Source organism: Xenopus laevis, chromosome 4S (genome assembly GCF_017654675.1).
Source record: "Xenopus laevis strain J_2021 chromosome 4S, Xenopus_laevis_v10.1, whole genome shotgun sequence".
Classification (NCBI taxonomy): Eukaryota; Metazoa; Chordata; class Amphibia; order Anura; family Pipidae; genus Xenopus; species Xenopus laevis.
Genome location: NC_054378.1, coordinates 90667416 through 90684534, shown reverse-complemented (window position 1 = coordinate 90684534; position 17119 = coordinate 90667416). Strand labels below are relative to the sequence as shown.

The 17119-nt window shown below is 36.4% G+C and overlaps 1 protein-coding gene across 8 annotated transcripts in view; it reads right to left on the bottom strand.

The window, feature by feature from the left end:
* Positions 1 to 7232: 7232 nt before the first annotated feature.
* LOC495208 (receptor-type tyrosine-protein phosphatase C) overlaps positions 7233 to 17119 on the bottom strand; it is an 88756-nt gene continuing 78869 nt past the window's right edge. For 7 of the 8 annotated variants that reach the window (XM_041561566.1, XM_041561569.1, XM_018261094.2 and 4 more), the window contains 9 exons: positions 15841 to 15976; positions 14628 to 14777; positions 13649 to 13739; positions 12752 to 12885; positions 10921 to 11055; positions 10213 to 10338; positions 9443 to 9618; positions 9072 to 9207; positions 7233 to 8869 (listed from right to left, as the gene is read on the bottom strand). In XM_041561566.1, coding sequence (XP_041417500.1) covers positions 8609 to 8869; positions 9072 to 9207; positions 9443 to 9618; positions 10213 to 10338; positions 10921 to 11055; positions 12752 to 12885; positions 13649 to 13739; positions 14628 to 14777; positions 15841 to 15976 — 1345 coding nt within the window. In that variant the 3' untranslated portion in view covers positions 7233 to 8608. The remainder of the gene's footprint in view (positions 8870 to 9071; positions 9208 to 9442; positions 9619 to 10212; positions 10339 to 10920; positions 11056 to 12751; positions 12886 to 13648; positions 13740 to 14627; positions 14778 to 15840; positions 15977 to 17119) is intronic. The other variant, XM_041561567.1, reaches the window with a different exon arrangement.

Genomic DNA, 17119 nt, shown 5'->3' with positions numbered 1-17119 from the left:
AATGTCTATACAGCAGCTTGTTTATATAAAGTATAGTAGTATATTATGTTGTCATTCCTTTAAAAGGCTTACTTTTGTTGGTGTCTCTGTTCCTTTAATAGACATTATGAGAACATTAAGAAGAAAACACATGACATTTTTTCAAAATATACAAGAAAGGAGGGCGGGTGGTTTGTATAGGGCCCTCCAGCTGTTAACCCCTTACAGGAACAATAGCGAGTCGTAATAATTTTAAATAAAAATATTTCTGGTTTATTTAAAATCACAAAAATTTCAAACAGTCATACTTGCGGATTAAAAGCATTCATGCAACATTAACTTTCTTGCAAAAGCTGACCTTAGTTTCCACCACAGTTTCCTTAGGGCCTATCCCAGATCTCAGGGAGGGTTAACTCTTACCATTCTGGACTCCTCCACTGCTTGGTTCGGTAATCCGGTGCACCTAAGCACCCCTTTACCACTCCGCTAAGCCTTCCCGTCTCAGTAATCCGGTGCTCGACCAGCACCCGTTTACTATTCCAACCGGGATCACTAATAGTCCTTCTTCTTGCCCCAGGCCTCCTTAACCCTATCCTGTGTCTTCCCTATATTCTGGGTCCCTGACTTGTGGAATGTCCACGGAAAACTAATTTCCACTACACTCCTAGGTGGGGCAAGAAACTACCCATGCTAACTTCCCTATGTCAGACACCTAGTGCCTGCTAACTACAAACTGCTATGCTAGGTTCTACCTTTCTTTCCTTCCTGCTGTAGATCTTCTTCAGGACAGAGCTTCCTTCTCTGACAGCATCCTCCCATTAAAGACATCAACTCTAGGGTGTGGCCTCCTTTTATACCCTCTAGCCAGGGCCGGAACTAGGGGTAGGCAGAGTAGGCACGTGCCTAGGGCGCAATGCTGGAGGGGCGCCAGGCACGCACCTTCTCTGCCTCTGCTATCCCCTAGTCCGGTCCCTTCTGTGGCCGACGTGCGCGTTTGCGCGAGTGCGCATGCACGGAAAATACTAGTGCGCATGCGCGAAAAACGAAAGTGCGCATGTGCACTTGTATTTTTTCGCACTTGCGTCTTTTCGCGCATGCGCACTAGCGTATTGGGCGCTTTGCCGGGCCAGGCTGCCTAGGGCGCCTGCCTGCGTTGGCCCGGCACTGCCTCTAGCACCTCTGCTGGTGGGGGAATAAATTACACCTTTTTACTCTTGAGCACCACCTGGTGGCCAATTACCCAAATAACACTCTCAACAATTTTAACACATACTCACACACATTATTCAATCAACTTTCAACCACAAATCAATTACAACGTTTGGTCCACCCTCTTACAGGCTGCAATGTTTGTACCTGTCCTGCTCAGAAGATAAGCATGTGAACTGCTTCTTCCCCTGACATCACATCCCTCTCTTTCTCCATCCCCAGCGCAGTTTTCCTCTGATTTAACTCATTCATTTACAGCTGCATCTGATTCTGCCAATGTTTAAACATAAACCATAAAACATAAAAAGAGTAACCTGGCTACTGGTCAATTGGATCCCTTGACAAGAACCTCCAGGGCTTTCCTTTCTGGTTAGTTAGCAGCCCACTATAGAATATATGAACGCAATACAGTACGTATGAAATCTCCATTGTTCATAGACAGGGAATCATGTCCCTCTATCTCACCCAACAGTCTTGCTGGTATGACAGCTGCTCTAACAGACACATCTGAGCCCCCCTAGGGGATCCACTCAGAACAACAGCCAAGAAATCTCCCTGCTGGGGGCTCAGGCGTAAGCCTAACGTAGTACAATATTATGGCAAATAATACGGAACAAAATTCTTTATAGATACATACTCACAAACTAAAATAAAGACACATTTTTTTTTGAAAAATTTCTGAAATTATTCTGTGTTTGGGAGCCAATAAAATCTGCCCTTTTCCAGCTGTACTGTGCTATATCATTTAAAGCTGTTGTTCACTTTTAAATTAACTTAGTATGATATTATGATAGGGGAGGACTAAGCCCTATGATGAAAACCAATGCCCAGGTCGGGAGACCTTATTTTTCAGGTAATGCTCTTATGCCGGGAGGCTTTAGCATTTGAAATTATGACCAGAGGTAAATAGTTAGGGACCGCCATATGGGTTTTACCTTGACGTGGTATGGTGGCTTATCAATCTTATGATCATAATTTTGTAACTAAAAAACCCCCTGTCTTTGTAAATACATGCATCTGCATAGATTACTGATATGACAGGGGACCAGGGAATGTGCATTGATCAATTTTTCTTCTTTTTTTCTATGTCTGTAGTTAATTTGGCCAGATCAGTAGAACTTCCAATGTATTTTAGTACATTTTTATTTAGCCATGGAGTGCTCTCACAATTTTTCCTTTTTGTATGATATTATGATATACTGAGACAATTTGCAATTGACTTTTGAATTTTTTTTAGTATTTGCTAATTTTATTTTATTTATCTCTTTGTTCACCAGCTATCCAGTTTGGAATTTCAGTAGCTATCTGGTTGCTAAGGTCCGATTTAACCTAACAACCATGCAGTGGTTGTAGAGAGATTGACATATATGAACAGATACATAGAAAGATAATAATAAAAAGTAACAATAACAATGAAATTGTAGTCTCACAGAGGAATAGATTTTTAGCTGATGGGGCCAAAGATTTAGAAGAAGACAAATAATTTAAAAATTACGAATAGTGATGGGCGGATTTGTCCCCTTTTGGTTCGCCAGAGAATTCTCGAATTTACCCTGAAATTCGCTAAACGGCGAAAAATTAGCCAAACACGAATTTCGACGCCCACGTCAATTATGATGCCGGCATTGAAGTCAATGGGCATCCGAATATTGTTGACAAGCAACGGTTTTGACACGAGCGACTTTTCCAATGCGCGTCCAAAAATTTTTGAATTCTTGCAGCAGTTTTTCAAATTTATTCACCGGGGGCGAAGCGCAGGAATTCGGCACAAATTCACATCTGGCGAATTTATTCACCCATCGCTAACTGTGAACAATAGAAACTGAAGATCAATTGAAAACTTGCTAAGAATATGCCATTCTATAACTAAAGGTACTAAAGGTAGCATGTAGAGGTGCAGATGCTACAAAACAAAAACTCTTTAGGAAAGCACTCTCTCACTTTTCCACGCAGGTAACCAGGTGACAATGAAAGATATGTTTAATTGTTTCATAGAGCACTTAGCACTATAATATCATTATGAAGTAGTAGAGGTACTCAACACTTTTTCATTTCAGCTGTGAGTCGTATGGATTTCAGTTCATAATGGCTTTTTATTTAATCTCAATATTTTTTTTCAACATGATTCAGACGCCCATTGACTTTAATGCATTTGGGCAAAATAATTGCGCGTATAAAAAATTGTCGCTCGAGTCAAAAATTGTCCATTGTCAAAATAATTTTGATGCCAATTGACTTCAATGCATTTCGTGAAATGTTGCCGTTTCGCTAATTTTTTCGCCCATCACTATCCTGGATCATTGAGCTGCCAGACACTAGAGACACAAACATTCAATTTTAAACTTCAATTCTGGGAAAAGTCAACAATAAAACAATCTTAAAAAGTCTTTATTTCCACTGAACAATATAAAAAAATGAACGAAAAAAAGCAGTTTGAAGGGGAATAACTCCTTTATGAGATGTGTTTACTATAGAAAAGTCAGGTAGGAACAATGTTCATGTAGTACAGGTTGTAGTACAGAATATTGGATGCTTTTTAATTTAATTTTTGCAGAGCAGGTTGCTCTGCAAAAATTTAATTAAAATGCATCCAATATTCTATCTTTCGCTCCTCTGTTGCCATCTTGTGGATATTGATTGCTATTTCTAAGGACTACTTATCTGATATAAAAATAAGAAAACTTGAAGAGGAATTATCATGAAAATTAGAACTGGATACAAACTTCTGAAATAATCTAGTAAACCTTCATTCACATTTTCTCTGTAAGCTCTCTTTCAGCCTGCAGCAGTTCTTTATTGTTCATAATTCATCTGTGCTAGATGATGTTTTTGAGCTTTCAAAAAAAAAACACTAACTGCAAAGCTGCAATTAGAGACAGATTGGTGAGCATGGGATACAGTATTATTATATCCGGGAAATCTCTTATTTCCATAAGATTTTTTTCTTAACTTTGTATATATTCACCACCAAGTCTCTTATGTCCACAAGATAGTGTTTATATTGTCTTTTTGTTTTCCTCTTTAAATGTATATTTTTGCTCTGTAGTTTATAGTGTAAACTGTAATGGACACAAGAGAAGTGGATTGTTTTTTTTCAGGTATCCCCCTGGCCTCTTCATTCACCAGTGTAACTGATATGCCAAAAAGAAAAAATAGAGTCTGTACCTGTTATTTGTTACCTTTTTGACACGAGAACTTTTAAACATTTCTATGTTTATCCAACAATTGGTGTGTGAGTGAATTTGTGCACGTGGTTGATTTTCTTCCTCATGCCAAAACAGGATGAAACCATCTTGTTCTTTTCCCATACAGAATGCTAAATGACATTCCTGAATGTGACACAACATACACACACGACTTAACTATCTGCATGTAAGTAGATACTTGTTCACTAGTGGCACACTTTGGTCCTTTGTTTGAACATACACTTGCTTATATGGCCAGGGCACTGGCACAGTATAGTCTCAGTACACAGTGATTACAAACAGCTCCTGGATAGTCTACTCCAGTGTTTCCCATACTGATCAGTCTAGAATGGTGGTGGGTGCTGCAGCTTGAAGGGCAGTTGACGTTAGTTTAGAGGATAATGGTGTTCATTTATATACACTGGGCAAATGTGAACCTGGGCAGTAACCCATAGCAACCAGTCAGTGATTAACTTGTTCTAGACAGCTGACAGTAGGACAGAGACAGAAAACATCTATTTGGTCGCCATTGGGTTATTGCTTCATGCAAGTTTACCCAGTAATAAATGACCCACAATGTCTGTTTGCTTTTCTAGATAACTCTGAAAACCCCAGCTAGAATGTCAGTTAGGGTGAGAATTGAGGCAAACACTTTATCATTTGTTGCCATAGTTATTACTTGAGCTATGGTTGAATAGCCAATACTTTGTTATAAGCTAAGGGGCACCCTTAATATTAGTTGGTCTTCCAAGAAGCACTTCAACCGAAAAAGTTCAGCAACATATAGGGGGCAGATTTATCAAGGGTCGAGTAAATTCGAGGGAATTTTCGAAGTAAAAAAATTCAAAATTTTAATTAATTTTTTGGATACTTCAACCATCGAATAGGATACTACGACTTCGAATTTACTTCAAATTCGATTTGAAGTAAAATAGTTTCAATATTCGAATATTCGATAATCGAAGTACTGTCTCTTTAAAAAGACTTCGACTTCAATACTTTGCCAAATTAAAACTGCCGAAGTACTATGTTAGACTATGTGGACCTTCTACAGCATTTTTGAAGTCGAAGTAAAATAGTTCGCTCGTACGATAAAATCGTTTGAATCGTTCGATTCAAAGAATTTAATCGTTCGATCGAACGATTTTACTTCGATCGTTTGATGGCCAAATTCGGTGAAAAAAGTTTGAATCCGATATTCGAATTCGAAGTATTTTAATTTGATGGTCACATTTCTAAGTATTTTTTACTTCGAAATTCGACCCTTGATAAATCTGCCCCATAGTCTACAGTGTCCTCAACGCTAAAAGCCCAGACATCAGTATAGTGGCCCCAGTTTTCATAAAGATATACCCAGCATGTACACTTTCTCTTCATTATTAAAATAAACTCTATTTACAATTTAAGTTTGAGTCTAAACAGTTAAATAATACAAGCATAGCTGTTGTACTTTTATAATTGTACATACATTCATAGCTCCTATACCACTTGACTTAATTGGCCTATACAGATGCTGTTATTGTACTGAAGTTAAAGGGGAAGTTCACCTGTAAATTATAATGTAAATTTATAATGATGTAGCCATTGATATTCTGAGATAACTTGCAGTTGTTCTTTATTTTTATTTATTTTTCAGTTATTGTTCAACTAATCCCCAGCTTGGAATTTCAGCAGCATCTGGTTGCTAGGGCCTTATTAATTATTCAAAGTTGTTTGATTCAGAAACTGTAATATAATAAGAGAGGGACTCATAGGAAGATAATAAATTAATAAAAATCATTAATAATAATTAAATTGTAGCCTCACAGAGTAATACTGTTTCAGTGAGCCCAGTTTGCATGCTGGAAAGAGGCAGAAGAGGAAGGCAAATGATTTAAAAATTATAAAAAAAAATAAAACCATTAAGACCAATTGCAAACTTGTTAGGAATAGGATATTCTAGAACATACTAAAATTTAACTTAACTAGCTTTTTAATGGAGAATGCATCATTAAAGTGGACCCGTCACCCAGACATAAAAATCTGTATAATAAAAGTCCTTTTCAAAATAAATATGAAATCCAATTTCTTTTTTTTTATTAAAGCATTTACAGCTGTTGTAAACTCATTTAAAAATATCAGCTGTCAATCAAATATTGCCTGCCCCTCCTCTATGCCTAGGCATAGAGGCGGGGCAAGCAATTACTTTCACTTTCCATTCTGCACTTCTTAGGTGTCACTGCTCTCCCTGCATTCCCCCGTTCTCTTAACCATTTAATTGTGTAACCAGGGCATGGGGATGGACATCAGGTCCCCATTCTGGTGCACAAACAAGACTCTGAGAAGATTCAAGGCTTGCCTTAATAACAGTGTCCACAAAATGGCTCCTTCCTGCTTGCTATAATTATGAATTCCCAGACTGATGGAAACAAGATTCAAATAATTTAATTAAAGTGTAATTAAAGTTAATTTTGCTTGACTAACATGATAAAATAGAATTTGAAATAATTTTTTTGGGTGACGGGTCCCCTTTAAAGGAAGATTTATATATGTAATTGCAGCTATTCTCAAGCACACAGGCTACACATCAGAGGTGTAGTAGTAGCCAAGGATCAAAAAACAGACACACCTCCAGCAGGTTCACCCCTATATATGAGCACACAATAAATAATGCATTCACATTTTAAGCAGAAGTGCACATTGAGACATGCCAAAGTAGTTTTATCTTCTGGATACTGTGCAAAACAGGAGAATAACTGTTTTATCATGTCTGTGTAGCTTTGTCATGCACTACCTGGGAACATGAAATCTTGGGCTTCAAAGCGGAGCTAAAACCCATAACCTGTCATCTAAAAGGAAAAGACAGAAAACATAAACCCGTAAAATAAAAAAGTTTATTTATTTTTTTTAAAAAATATGATTTTCAAGCGTGTAACCCATATCTTAAGGAAATAAAGTTTCTTATGTACAGGGCTCCTATCAAACTATTCTGAATATAGATTAATGTTCCCATTGCTTATGGCAATGGGAACACGTTAATACCATGGTTGGATTGGTTATGTTCGATTAAAAATGTGAAATGACATTTTTTTTTATAATTCCTATATGGATTTATGCATAAAATACTCCACAAAATATATAGAATAGTACTCTTCTCCACACAGCTCAAAAGTTGATCTCATCTGTAAAACTGCGTGGCGAGATTATTATATTACTGGAATAGGGATAGAACAAGCACACCAATCATCTCCAATACATTGTCTTCAGTGCTAAGGAATTAGCGGTGTCTTAATTTCAGTCAAGGAGGATGGCAACCCTACCACAGTAGAATGCAAAAATTTAGAACAGAGTTATGATATGAAAACAGGGATAACAAGCCACCTTAAAACAAGAGCTACCTCTGTTTTTGCATCAAAACTGTGTGGTATTCTCTGTAGTTATTTAATGTGCTGTACACTGATACTTAAGCATAGTACTTGAGTACAGGAATGGGATTTATTATCTAGAAACCCATTATCCGTACAGCCCCAAATTAAGGGAAAGTCATTTCCCATAGACTCCATTTTAAAGAAATAATTAAAATGTTTAAACTTGATTGACTTCTTTGTCATTATAAATAAGGTACCTTGCACTTAATCCTAACTAAGATATAATTAATCCTTATTAGAAGCAAAACAATCTTATTAGGCTTCTTTAATGTTTTAATTATATTTAGCAGATTTAAGGTCCTGTCCCGACTCCCGAGCATTCTGGATAATAAGTCCAATACCCGTGTAACATATCATTACATGTAGCATAACAGTAATGTTGTATACTTTTATATGTACTACGTTCATTTTTAAATCAAAAACCTGTATAATCTGTAGCAAGATCTGTTTTATAATTTGCTTGAACAAATTCAAAAGAATTCATTGACACCATCCACACATTTTAAAAGATAAAGGTAAGTCTGAGCTCATATATGCATATGAATTACTATAATAAAGCATTTTGGAGAATATCAGAGCATGGTTGTTTGCCTAACTATATTACACAGAGATTGCCATTGCTTTTATTACATAGAAACTACCCATCACATTAGAACAGAAAATCATTATACAACTGTGTGCAGTCTAAGCCATGTATTTATACATTACTCACAGTTGCAACAGATTTGGGTTAAGGGGTGTTCGTTTATGTGAACCCATTTTGTAACTGTACTGTTCGTTACCATGCTAAAGCAGTCCTGGGAACTATGTTCATCATCCATTATCTTATTATTCGTCTATTCTCAGAGTCATTTCTGTGAATGGGGCTGCAGTGGGGCCGTTGGAGGTGCTTTCATCCACTTTTGGTTTAGTCTCAACTTCTTCCTCCTGTTGGACAGCATCCTTCTCTGATTCCTTCACCACTGGAGCTTTCATGGCTAATTCATTATGAATCTCTACTGTGTCCTCCTGCCGGATGGGTGTCTTAATTTGACCATTCTGAGCTGGCACGGTACTAGCAATTATATCATACAGAAACTGGTAATGTTCCTACAGGGATAAATTAAAAAAAAAAAATCAGCCGAAATTGCAACAATTATTCTTCTTTTATCATCTTTGATCACTATTTAGTATTCACATACACAGCACATTTTGTGATGAGGGTTTATGGCACATTCTAGCAGCTCAGAAAATGAATGTATCAGTATGTGGCTGCTCACGGTGGGTTTCAATACCATATTGCCTAACTTACCAAGGAGGACACCATTCCAGGACGCTGTTTGCGTATATTTTTTACAGTCTGAAAAACATCAATGACTCCCTCAGTGTGGGCACTTTCCAGAAGATTCCATAGGGCACAGAAAGTCCCCGTCTGTTGAGATCCATCACTGGTTAAAATAAAAAAAGGAAAATCATGAAAGTGTTTGTACTTCAGGAATAGCATCAAACAAAAACTTCCTTAATCGTGGTGACATAGAGAGTAGTAAGAATTAGCAGTGCTGTCCATCCGTGGTGAACAGTTTAGAACTAAATAACAGAGAAGGTACCAGTTTGAGGAATATATTGATAAGGTGAGGGATTTCTGGTTGCACAATTAAATGCAGAGAAAAAAATATAGTTTACCTGCAGTGAACAACAAGTGAAGCAGATTTGTCATGCTTGCTTGACTCCTCCACTCTTTTGTCTGGGTAAGTCTTTCTTATCTTCTCAATCATATTTAGCAACTCCTTGAAGTTCCCAGGAAGTTCTTCCACCCACTGCTCATAATGGAACTGGCAAACAGTCCTTTTGTCTGTTTTCTGTAAAGTCATGGAAAAAAGAAGGGTACACAGGTTTCAGTGAAAGAATGATCACCATGCCTTATCTTATTGTATGGTTGTTTACAGTGTTACATAGTTCGTATCCCCATGAACTAAGTATTGGTTCACCATCAGGTTCACTATCAGGGATTCATTTTCATTTCATTTGTCAGATATTGTGGTAATGAAAACACTGTGTGATAATGCTGATTGGGAAAGGTATATCTAAAGCAAACAGCAAAATGCAAGCAGCAACATTTTAGGATAAACATTGTCCACCTGGCTTGACTAACATGCACAGTTCCCTGACCTCAACACAACTGAACATCTGAGGGATAAATTGGAACACTGATGTGAGCAGGTCAATGTACAATTTCCTATGTATGCTATGTACGATTAGAAATCTCCCCAACAATCATCTAAGATCTAGGGGAAAGCCTTACCAGAAAACTAGAGGTTTTTAAAAAGGGCCTACATTATGTTTACATCCTTGATTTAGAAATGAGATATTGGACAAGCAGGTGTAACGTGTAAATTCTGCAAACTGTGGTCACAGAACTGCACAATGATAGGGTCTTTTGAGTTTTGCTTTACCTTGGAGTGTGTGATTTCAAATGTGCGCTCAGTGTAGCTGCCACAAGATTTCTCATTGGTCAGTTCCACCTCAAGATCTTCATATGTCTCTTTCTTCTTCTCCCAATATGGAAAGCAGGCTGCCTCCTAAAAAGACACAAACATGAAAGTTAAGGTTTCACAATTATTTTTCTGTTATCGATAAATCAATTTTTCCTTGTTCATCTGCAGATATCATAAATATTTATTTGGTTAGAGGACACTGTTACTGACTCCTTCCTTATGGATAAGTAGGTATGGAAATAAGTCTTTCAAAGATGAAAGAAAAAACCCATGCAATGAAGGGGTGAAAGCTAAATGCAAACATTTGATCCAAAATTTGCATTATAAAATGGAAAATCTAAGGCAAGACAGAAATCTTTTTATTGTAGCACATTTTCTTCTCTGTAAAATAGCAGGTGAAATTGACAAAAAAAAAAAAATGCCTCAATTCCGTTCAGTTTAACATAAAAGAGAGTGAATAGAGGGAGTAGTTTGAAGGCACATAAATAATATGTATCCATTGAGAGCATTTCTTCTCTAACGTTTCATTTGTTTATGAAGGAGCAGTGAGCTAGACTTCACTGATGTGAATCACTCTGCATAGTATTATACACAAAGCTTTCATCCACTCTTGCAGGCATCTCTGTATTCATACATCCATGTTGTTAACATATATTTTCCATTCACCTTGTTTTCCTGGGATGGTGCAGACAATGTGACAATGGCTTTGACTTTTTTTTGGAAAATCATTTGCCAGAAGTCAGGCATTGTGTTTCCCAGAGGTCCTTGAGTTGCAATGATGGCTCTGGTTCCCCAATATCCCTTTAAAAAGAACAATAAAGACAATGGGTGATCAGCCTTTCATTTCTTTGTTAATATTTAAGAATAAAGGCTGGCTATAAATGCTTACTTTGCCCCAGTTTCGAACTCAGGGAGCTGTGAGACCACCAGAAAATATTGCTAATAAGGGCTTACCAACAATATTATATTTTTTTCATGCAAGAACTGACTTAAATGGCAGCTACATTTTATAATCTTGTCTCCACTTCCCCACTTTTCTAAACCAATAATTTTTTTTATCTGCTATTGTCTCCCCTAGCCAACTTTTTAATATTCTTTCTCTTTCATTTTTTTTGTTTACTTCATTTTTTAACCCTTCCCCTTTCTCTTGTGCTAGCTTTCGTTTTTCTATTTCAATTGCATGTTTTCTAACCATTGCCCTTTTGCCCTTTCAATGCACAGTTATCACTTGCACTGCTAAGATCTTTGGCTGGCTTTTTATAATGCTAAGATCTTTAGTTTGCTCACTATAATACAGGCACACAGATGAGCCACTTTAGTTCACTTTGAAATGAAATGTCAACTTCGCCAATCATTGTTTTTTTCAGCTGCGTGGCAGCATTATAGTGAGTGGAAGATCTTAGCAATGCAGGTGGCAGCTCTGCATTGAAGTTAAAAGGGGCACTGATTAGAAGGGTGCCAACCAAGATTTCCCAAAGGGCCAGTCTGGCCCTGCTTTGCCCTTGTCCAATGTATCATGGCTCTTGCTTTATCAGCAAGTTAACCATATGAAAAGTAAAAGCTTTCAGTAATAGTGATGGGTGAATATGTGACGCAAAATTCACAAAACGGCAAAAAAATTGCGAAACACACTGAAGTCAGTGGACGTCAAAATAATTTTGATTGGTGACAATTTTGACATGAGCGATAATTTTTATACACGCGACCATTTTGTACAAATGCATTAAAGTCAATGGGTGTCTAAATAGTTTTTTTTCGTCACGCCCGAATCTTCAACATTTTTTCGAAACAAGGAAATTTGCCGCAAATTCATGCCTGCCAAATTTATTAGCCCATCACTCTTCAGTAACTGTTTTTTCTTAGCACAAAGCTAACCTGCTAACTTCAGAATTACTTCCTTACTTCTGATATCTCTGACATCACTTGAGGTCATTGACTTGACATTAAATAGTGCTTTGGTGTAAAAAGATATTATTGGACAGTTGAGTTAAGTACAGTAAATCATTCCCCTGTTTTAGAATAGCCAAGGAAATGTCTCACCAAGCAGCACTTTAAAGAGAGCTAACCTGTAAATTGGGGCCTTGATATTACTTAAAAGTTGACTACTATGCTGTTTTGTCATATTTTCATTCCTTATGTCATTTTTAATCCTTATAAGGCATTCTTTTTTCTGTTTATGGCTCCAAAGGTTAAGCTTAGCCAGCAAATTGACATTCTTTAATTAAAATTATCAATTTATTAATTATTAAAATTAAAATTCAATTCATATATGCATGGTTTTATATATAAAGGATGTGTACAGTATATATACAGCATATATATAAAAAAATATATAAAAATATAAAAAAATATATAAAAATATAATATTTTGTATATATATATATATATATATATATATATATATATATATATATATATATATATATATATATATATATATATATATAAACACACACATAAACCAGAAAGAGATATATTCAGCTGGTTGAAAACATACTATAATGTAAGAGGCGTTAATGTACTTAGTGTCGTCCTCAGTTTCACCCTCATCAGAGGAATATTCAGAATCCTCCCCATTTTCCTCACTTGGTTGCTCTTCCTCCAACTTTATTTGGACTCGATTAAAATCATCTGCAACATTAAGGAAAACTATTAATGCTAACATACACTGTGTACATTGCACGTAATTCATTCTACAATTTAACATTTTATTCTTGAATCAATAAAAGTATTTGTTTTTAGTTGTAATATTGGTGTGTAGTTTGTAAGGGATTTTAACTGTCCTTTATGGCCAGTGGAAAAAAAGCATATACCTTGGTGTTAATCATAGAGATCCAACTGGGGGACTAATGTATGTGACTTACTATTGTTTTGGTGGTTGTTAGAGGCACACAACTTATACAGTACCTGGATATAGAATTCTGCATTTTTAAACAAGTCCTATAAGCCACAAGCCAAGTACTCTTAAAAGTACCATTTAAAAGCTGGTAGCTAAAACCTGTTGACTTGCTACAAAAGTACCAAATAGCTAGTAGTTTGGTGCTACTGAACTAAATGCTTGTTGGTGCTTTCTCGCTACTTAAGCCATAGCATTAGCCACATAAGTAGACAGTGGTAACTACAGGATACAGGAGGGCAGAGGTATTGTATTGTATAATGATAACACGGATCAAGTTCAATAAGGGGCAATGATCACGTGATTAAGCCAAGAACTAATCAAAACATTGAAAGCATGCATGTTTTACTAGTGAAAGGTAAACAACAGTGCTACGCAATATGTTGGTGCTATATAAATACATGTTAATAACTCAAAATAAAATTAGCATGGGTTAAGACTATGCAAGAATGGAGAATGACTTTGGTTATTTTTTACTATGACAAATTTATGACTTACATGGGACGATTTTGGGGTTGCGATTCATATCCTTGTTGTTCTGGTCAATACCCGCTTTCTGTAGTCTCCAGTTCCTATAAGAAGGAAGTCTCTACAAAACAAATGTGCACATGATATTGCACCGGAAGCACAGAGAGTTATGTGTCCTGATTTTGTGAGTGTAAATTGGGTTTGCGCACACAACACAAGCATAGGTTTAAAAATGTGTGCAAAAAAACATTTTCTTCCTAAAACAATGCAGGCATTAAAGGAGAATAGATAGGATCACAGGCAAGTGAGGAACCATTGTCATTTTTGCCAAGTTAATTTGCCATGGTTTCAACTTATGCATGCCTGTATCATTTACAATAAAGTTTAGAACATTACTTCTGCCTTTCACAAGCTTCTTGGGTGTGAAGGGATTTCCTTTATATTGGAATTTTATTTTTCTTTTTATCCTGCTCAGACCTTTGCCCTATTCTATTTCATTCATTTTCCAACATTCTTTACTGTTCCCTTTTTGCCAGGTATGAGAATGATTTTGTGCTTATGTAACTATAGAATCTAGAAAGAAACCTATTATTCAGAAAGCTCCAAATTACAGAAAGGCCATCTCCCATAAACTCCATTTTAATCTAATAATTTACATTTTTATAATTGATTTTCTTTGCTATAGAAATAAAACACTACCTTGCACTTGATTCCAACTAAGATATAATCACTCCTTATTAGAATCAAACCAATCCTATTTAATCCTTTATTTAATGTCTAAATTAATTTTAAGTAGACCTTATGTATGGAGATCCAAACTTCGGAAAGATTCCATATCTGGAAAACCCCAGGTCCTAAGAATTCTGGATAACAGGTCCCATACCTGTACTATATGTCTGACTGTCCCTACCCCTATTGCTCTGAGAAGCACCCTGCTCCCATGAAACAGCTGCAGTGAAAGGGTGTTTAACGTTAAATATTTGATTTTAATATTGCCTGACAGTCTTACCTGAAATTCACTCTCCAGCTGGGAAGGCTCTGATGGAGGGTCACGGGTTTTTAGGTTGTTGAGTGAGTGAGGTAGTTCAGGAATGCTGATTTCTGTCTCCCCAAACTGACTGTATTCTACCAGGCATTTGTGTATGAAGATGTACTGAGACTAAATGGGAGGAACATACATTAAACTAGGATAATTACTGTAACCAAAGAAAAAGTCTGCAGTATTTAAATCGAGTGTCATAGAAAGGCTTCTGCAAGTACAGGTTAAAAATGGCAAGTTGTCCAATAGGCAGGAATGGTTAGGAGTTACTTTATTAAGAACTACAAATGTTGGCTATATATAAAATAAACAAGATAAGTGTGATAAGAGAATGTAAGATCTATGTTACTTGGCATTGTTTACAGTCACTGGGAGTAGATTACTATGTATACCACACAAACTGTCTAACTTCTTCTATCGCTGTAGATCTTTTAAAGAACAAAGGTCATCCCTTGTGATATGAATAAAGAGATTTCATGTTAAGATGTGAAAAGCCTATTTTGTTTTATAATGAAAGCAGTGAAGTTGTGTTCTCTTTCAGACACAAATGCAATTTTAAAAGACTGCTGGCAAGTGAGGATATGAAAGTTTATGGGTCTTAAAACTTAATACAAAGTTGATCCAGACCAGTCCAGCTGCTATTTAGGAGTCAATAAATAATTTGTTTCCTCAAATGCCTCAAAATTTGTTTTAATTTGCTTTCCACAGTGTCAACTAGATTCTCTGTCATTTTTAAGGTTGGACATGACAGATCTGTGTCTGTTTCAACCTCATCTACTATGCTGCTGTCTCTGTATCATGTTTCAAGAACATGGGGCCAAAACAAATTACTGCTCCACTTAAATAAATAATTCTGCATTGCAATCTACTCATGTTACACTTAAACACAAAGCAGAGAGTGGGAATAATACCCTGACTACATTGTTTTCCCAATCAATAACGAACCAAATTATATAACTTTTATGAAACAGTACATTTGCACTGTTTCATCTTATACTCAATTATTTTTATTGTCTCGTGGAAAACATCATATGTTGCACGATCCATGTCCAAAAGATTTGTCAGTATTTTTCACTGAACAGCAACTCAAACAAATCGTGATCTTTGCAATTATAATGATAATGCAGACTTATTACAAGCATTGCCCTAATGCAGTGTATGAGTATTATACAGCAAGACTCACCTCTACTTGGACCATAAGGCAACGCTGTCGCCTCAGCTGCACAACATAGCCATACACATTCACCCTGTTCTCAGCTTCAAGTCCTTCAAGCATGGCATCAATGCTCATGTATGTTCCTGTACGTCCTACACCAGCACTGAAAGGGGAACATTTAGGCACATGTAATCAATGCTTGACCATGTTCCTGTACACTCTAAACCAGTACTGGAAAGGGAAATAATTGGGGCATGTTTATCAAGGGTCGAATTTCGTATTGAAAAAACTTGGAATTCGAATTCAAACCAACCGCAATTAAGTCAAAGGTTTTTTTTTGGATGAATAGGTCAGTTTTCGATCGAATAGGTCCGTATTTGGCCAAATAGTACAAATCGAAGGAATAGCACATTTGATCAAATCCGATTCAAAGTTTTTCCCAAAAAAGTCCACCAATTGACTCCAAATGGGTTCTAGGAGGTCCCCTAGACCATAGGCTTAGGGGCAGATTTATCAAGGGTCGAATTTCGAATTGAAACAAACTTTGAAATTGTAATTCAAAAAGACCAACCGAAATTAGGTTGAAGTTATTTTTGGGGTAGAATAGGTCAGTTTTTGATCGAATAGGTCCGTATTCGGCCAAATTTAAATCGTTTGAATCGAAGGAATAACGCATTCCATTTTTCGAAGTCCACCAATTGACTCCGAATAGGTTCTAGGAGGTCCCCCATAGGCTAAAACAGCAATTCAGCAGGTTTTAGATGGCGAATGGCCGAAGTCGAATTTTTAAAGAGACAGTACATGATAGATTTAGTTATTCAAATTTTCTCATTTTTGCAAATTCAAATCGTATTTGGACTATTCCCTAGTCGAAGTACACAAAAATAGCTTGAAATTCGTATTTTTTCAATCCAAAAATTCACCTCGACCTTTGATAAATCTGCCCTTTAAACAGCAATTCGTCAGGTTTTAGATGACGAATAGTCGAAGTCGAATATTTAAAGAGACAGTACATTTCGATATTCAAATTTCAGATTTTCTTTCAAATTCGAATCTAATTTGGACTATTCCCTAGTCAAAGTACACGAAAATAGCTCGAAATTAACATTTCTTTCATTTGAAAATTCACCTCGACCTTAATAAATAAATAAATCTGCCCCTAAGACTTAAAAAACCTTGCAGGTTATGCCAGCCAAGGTATAGTCTAATAACGCAATATAGTCCAAGCACCAAAAATAGATATAGCTAAATCTCATATTTAAGGTAACCAAAAAATTGAAGTAGCTGGTTATGTATTAAGATCCAT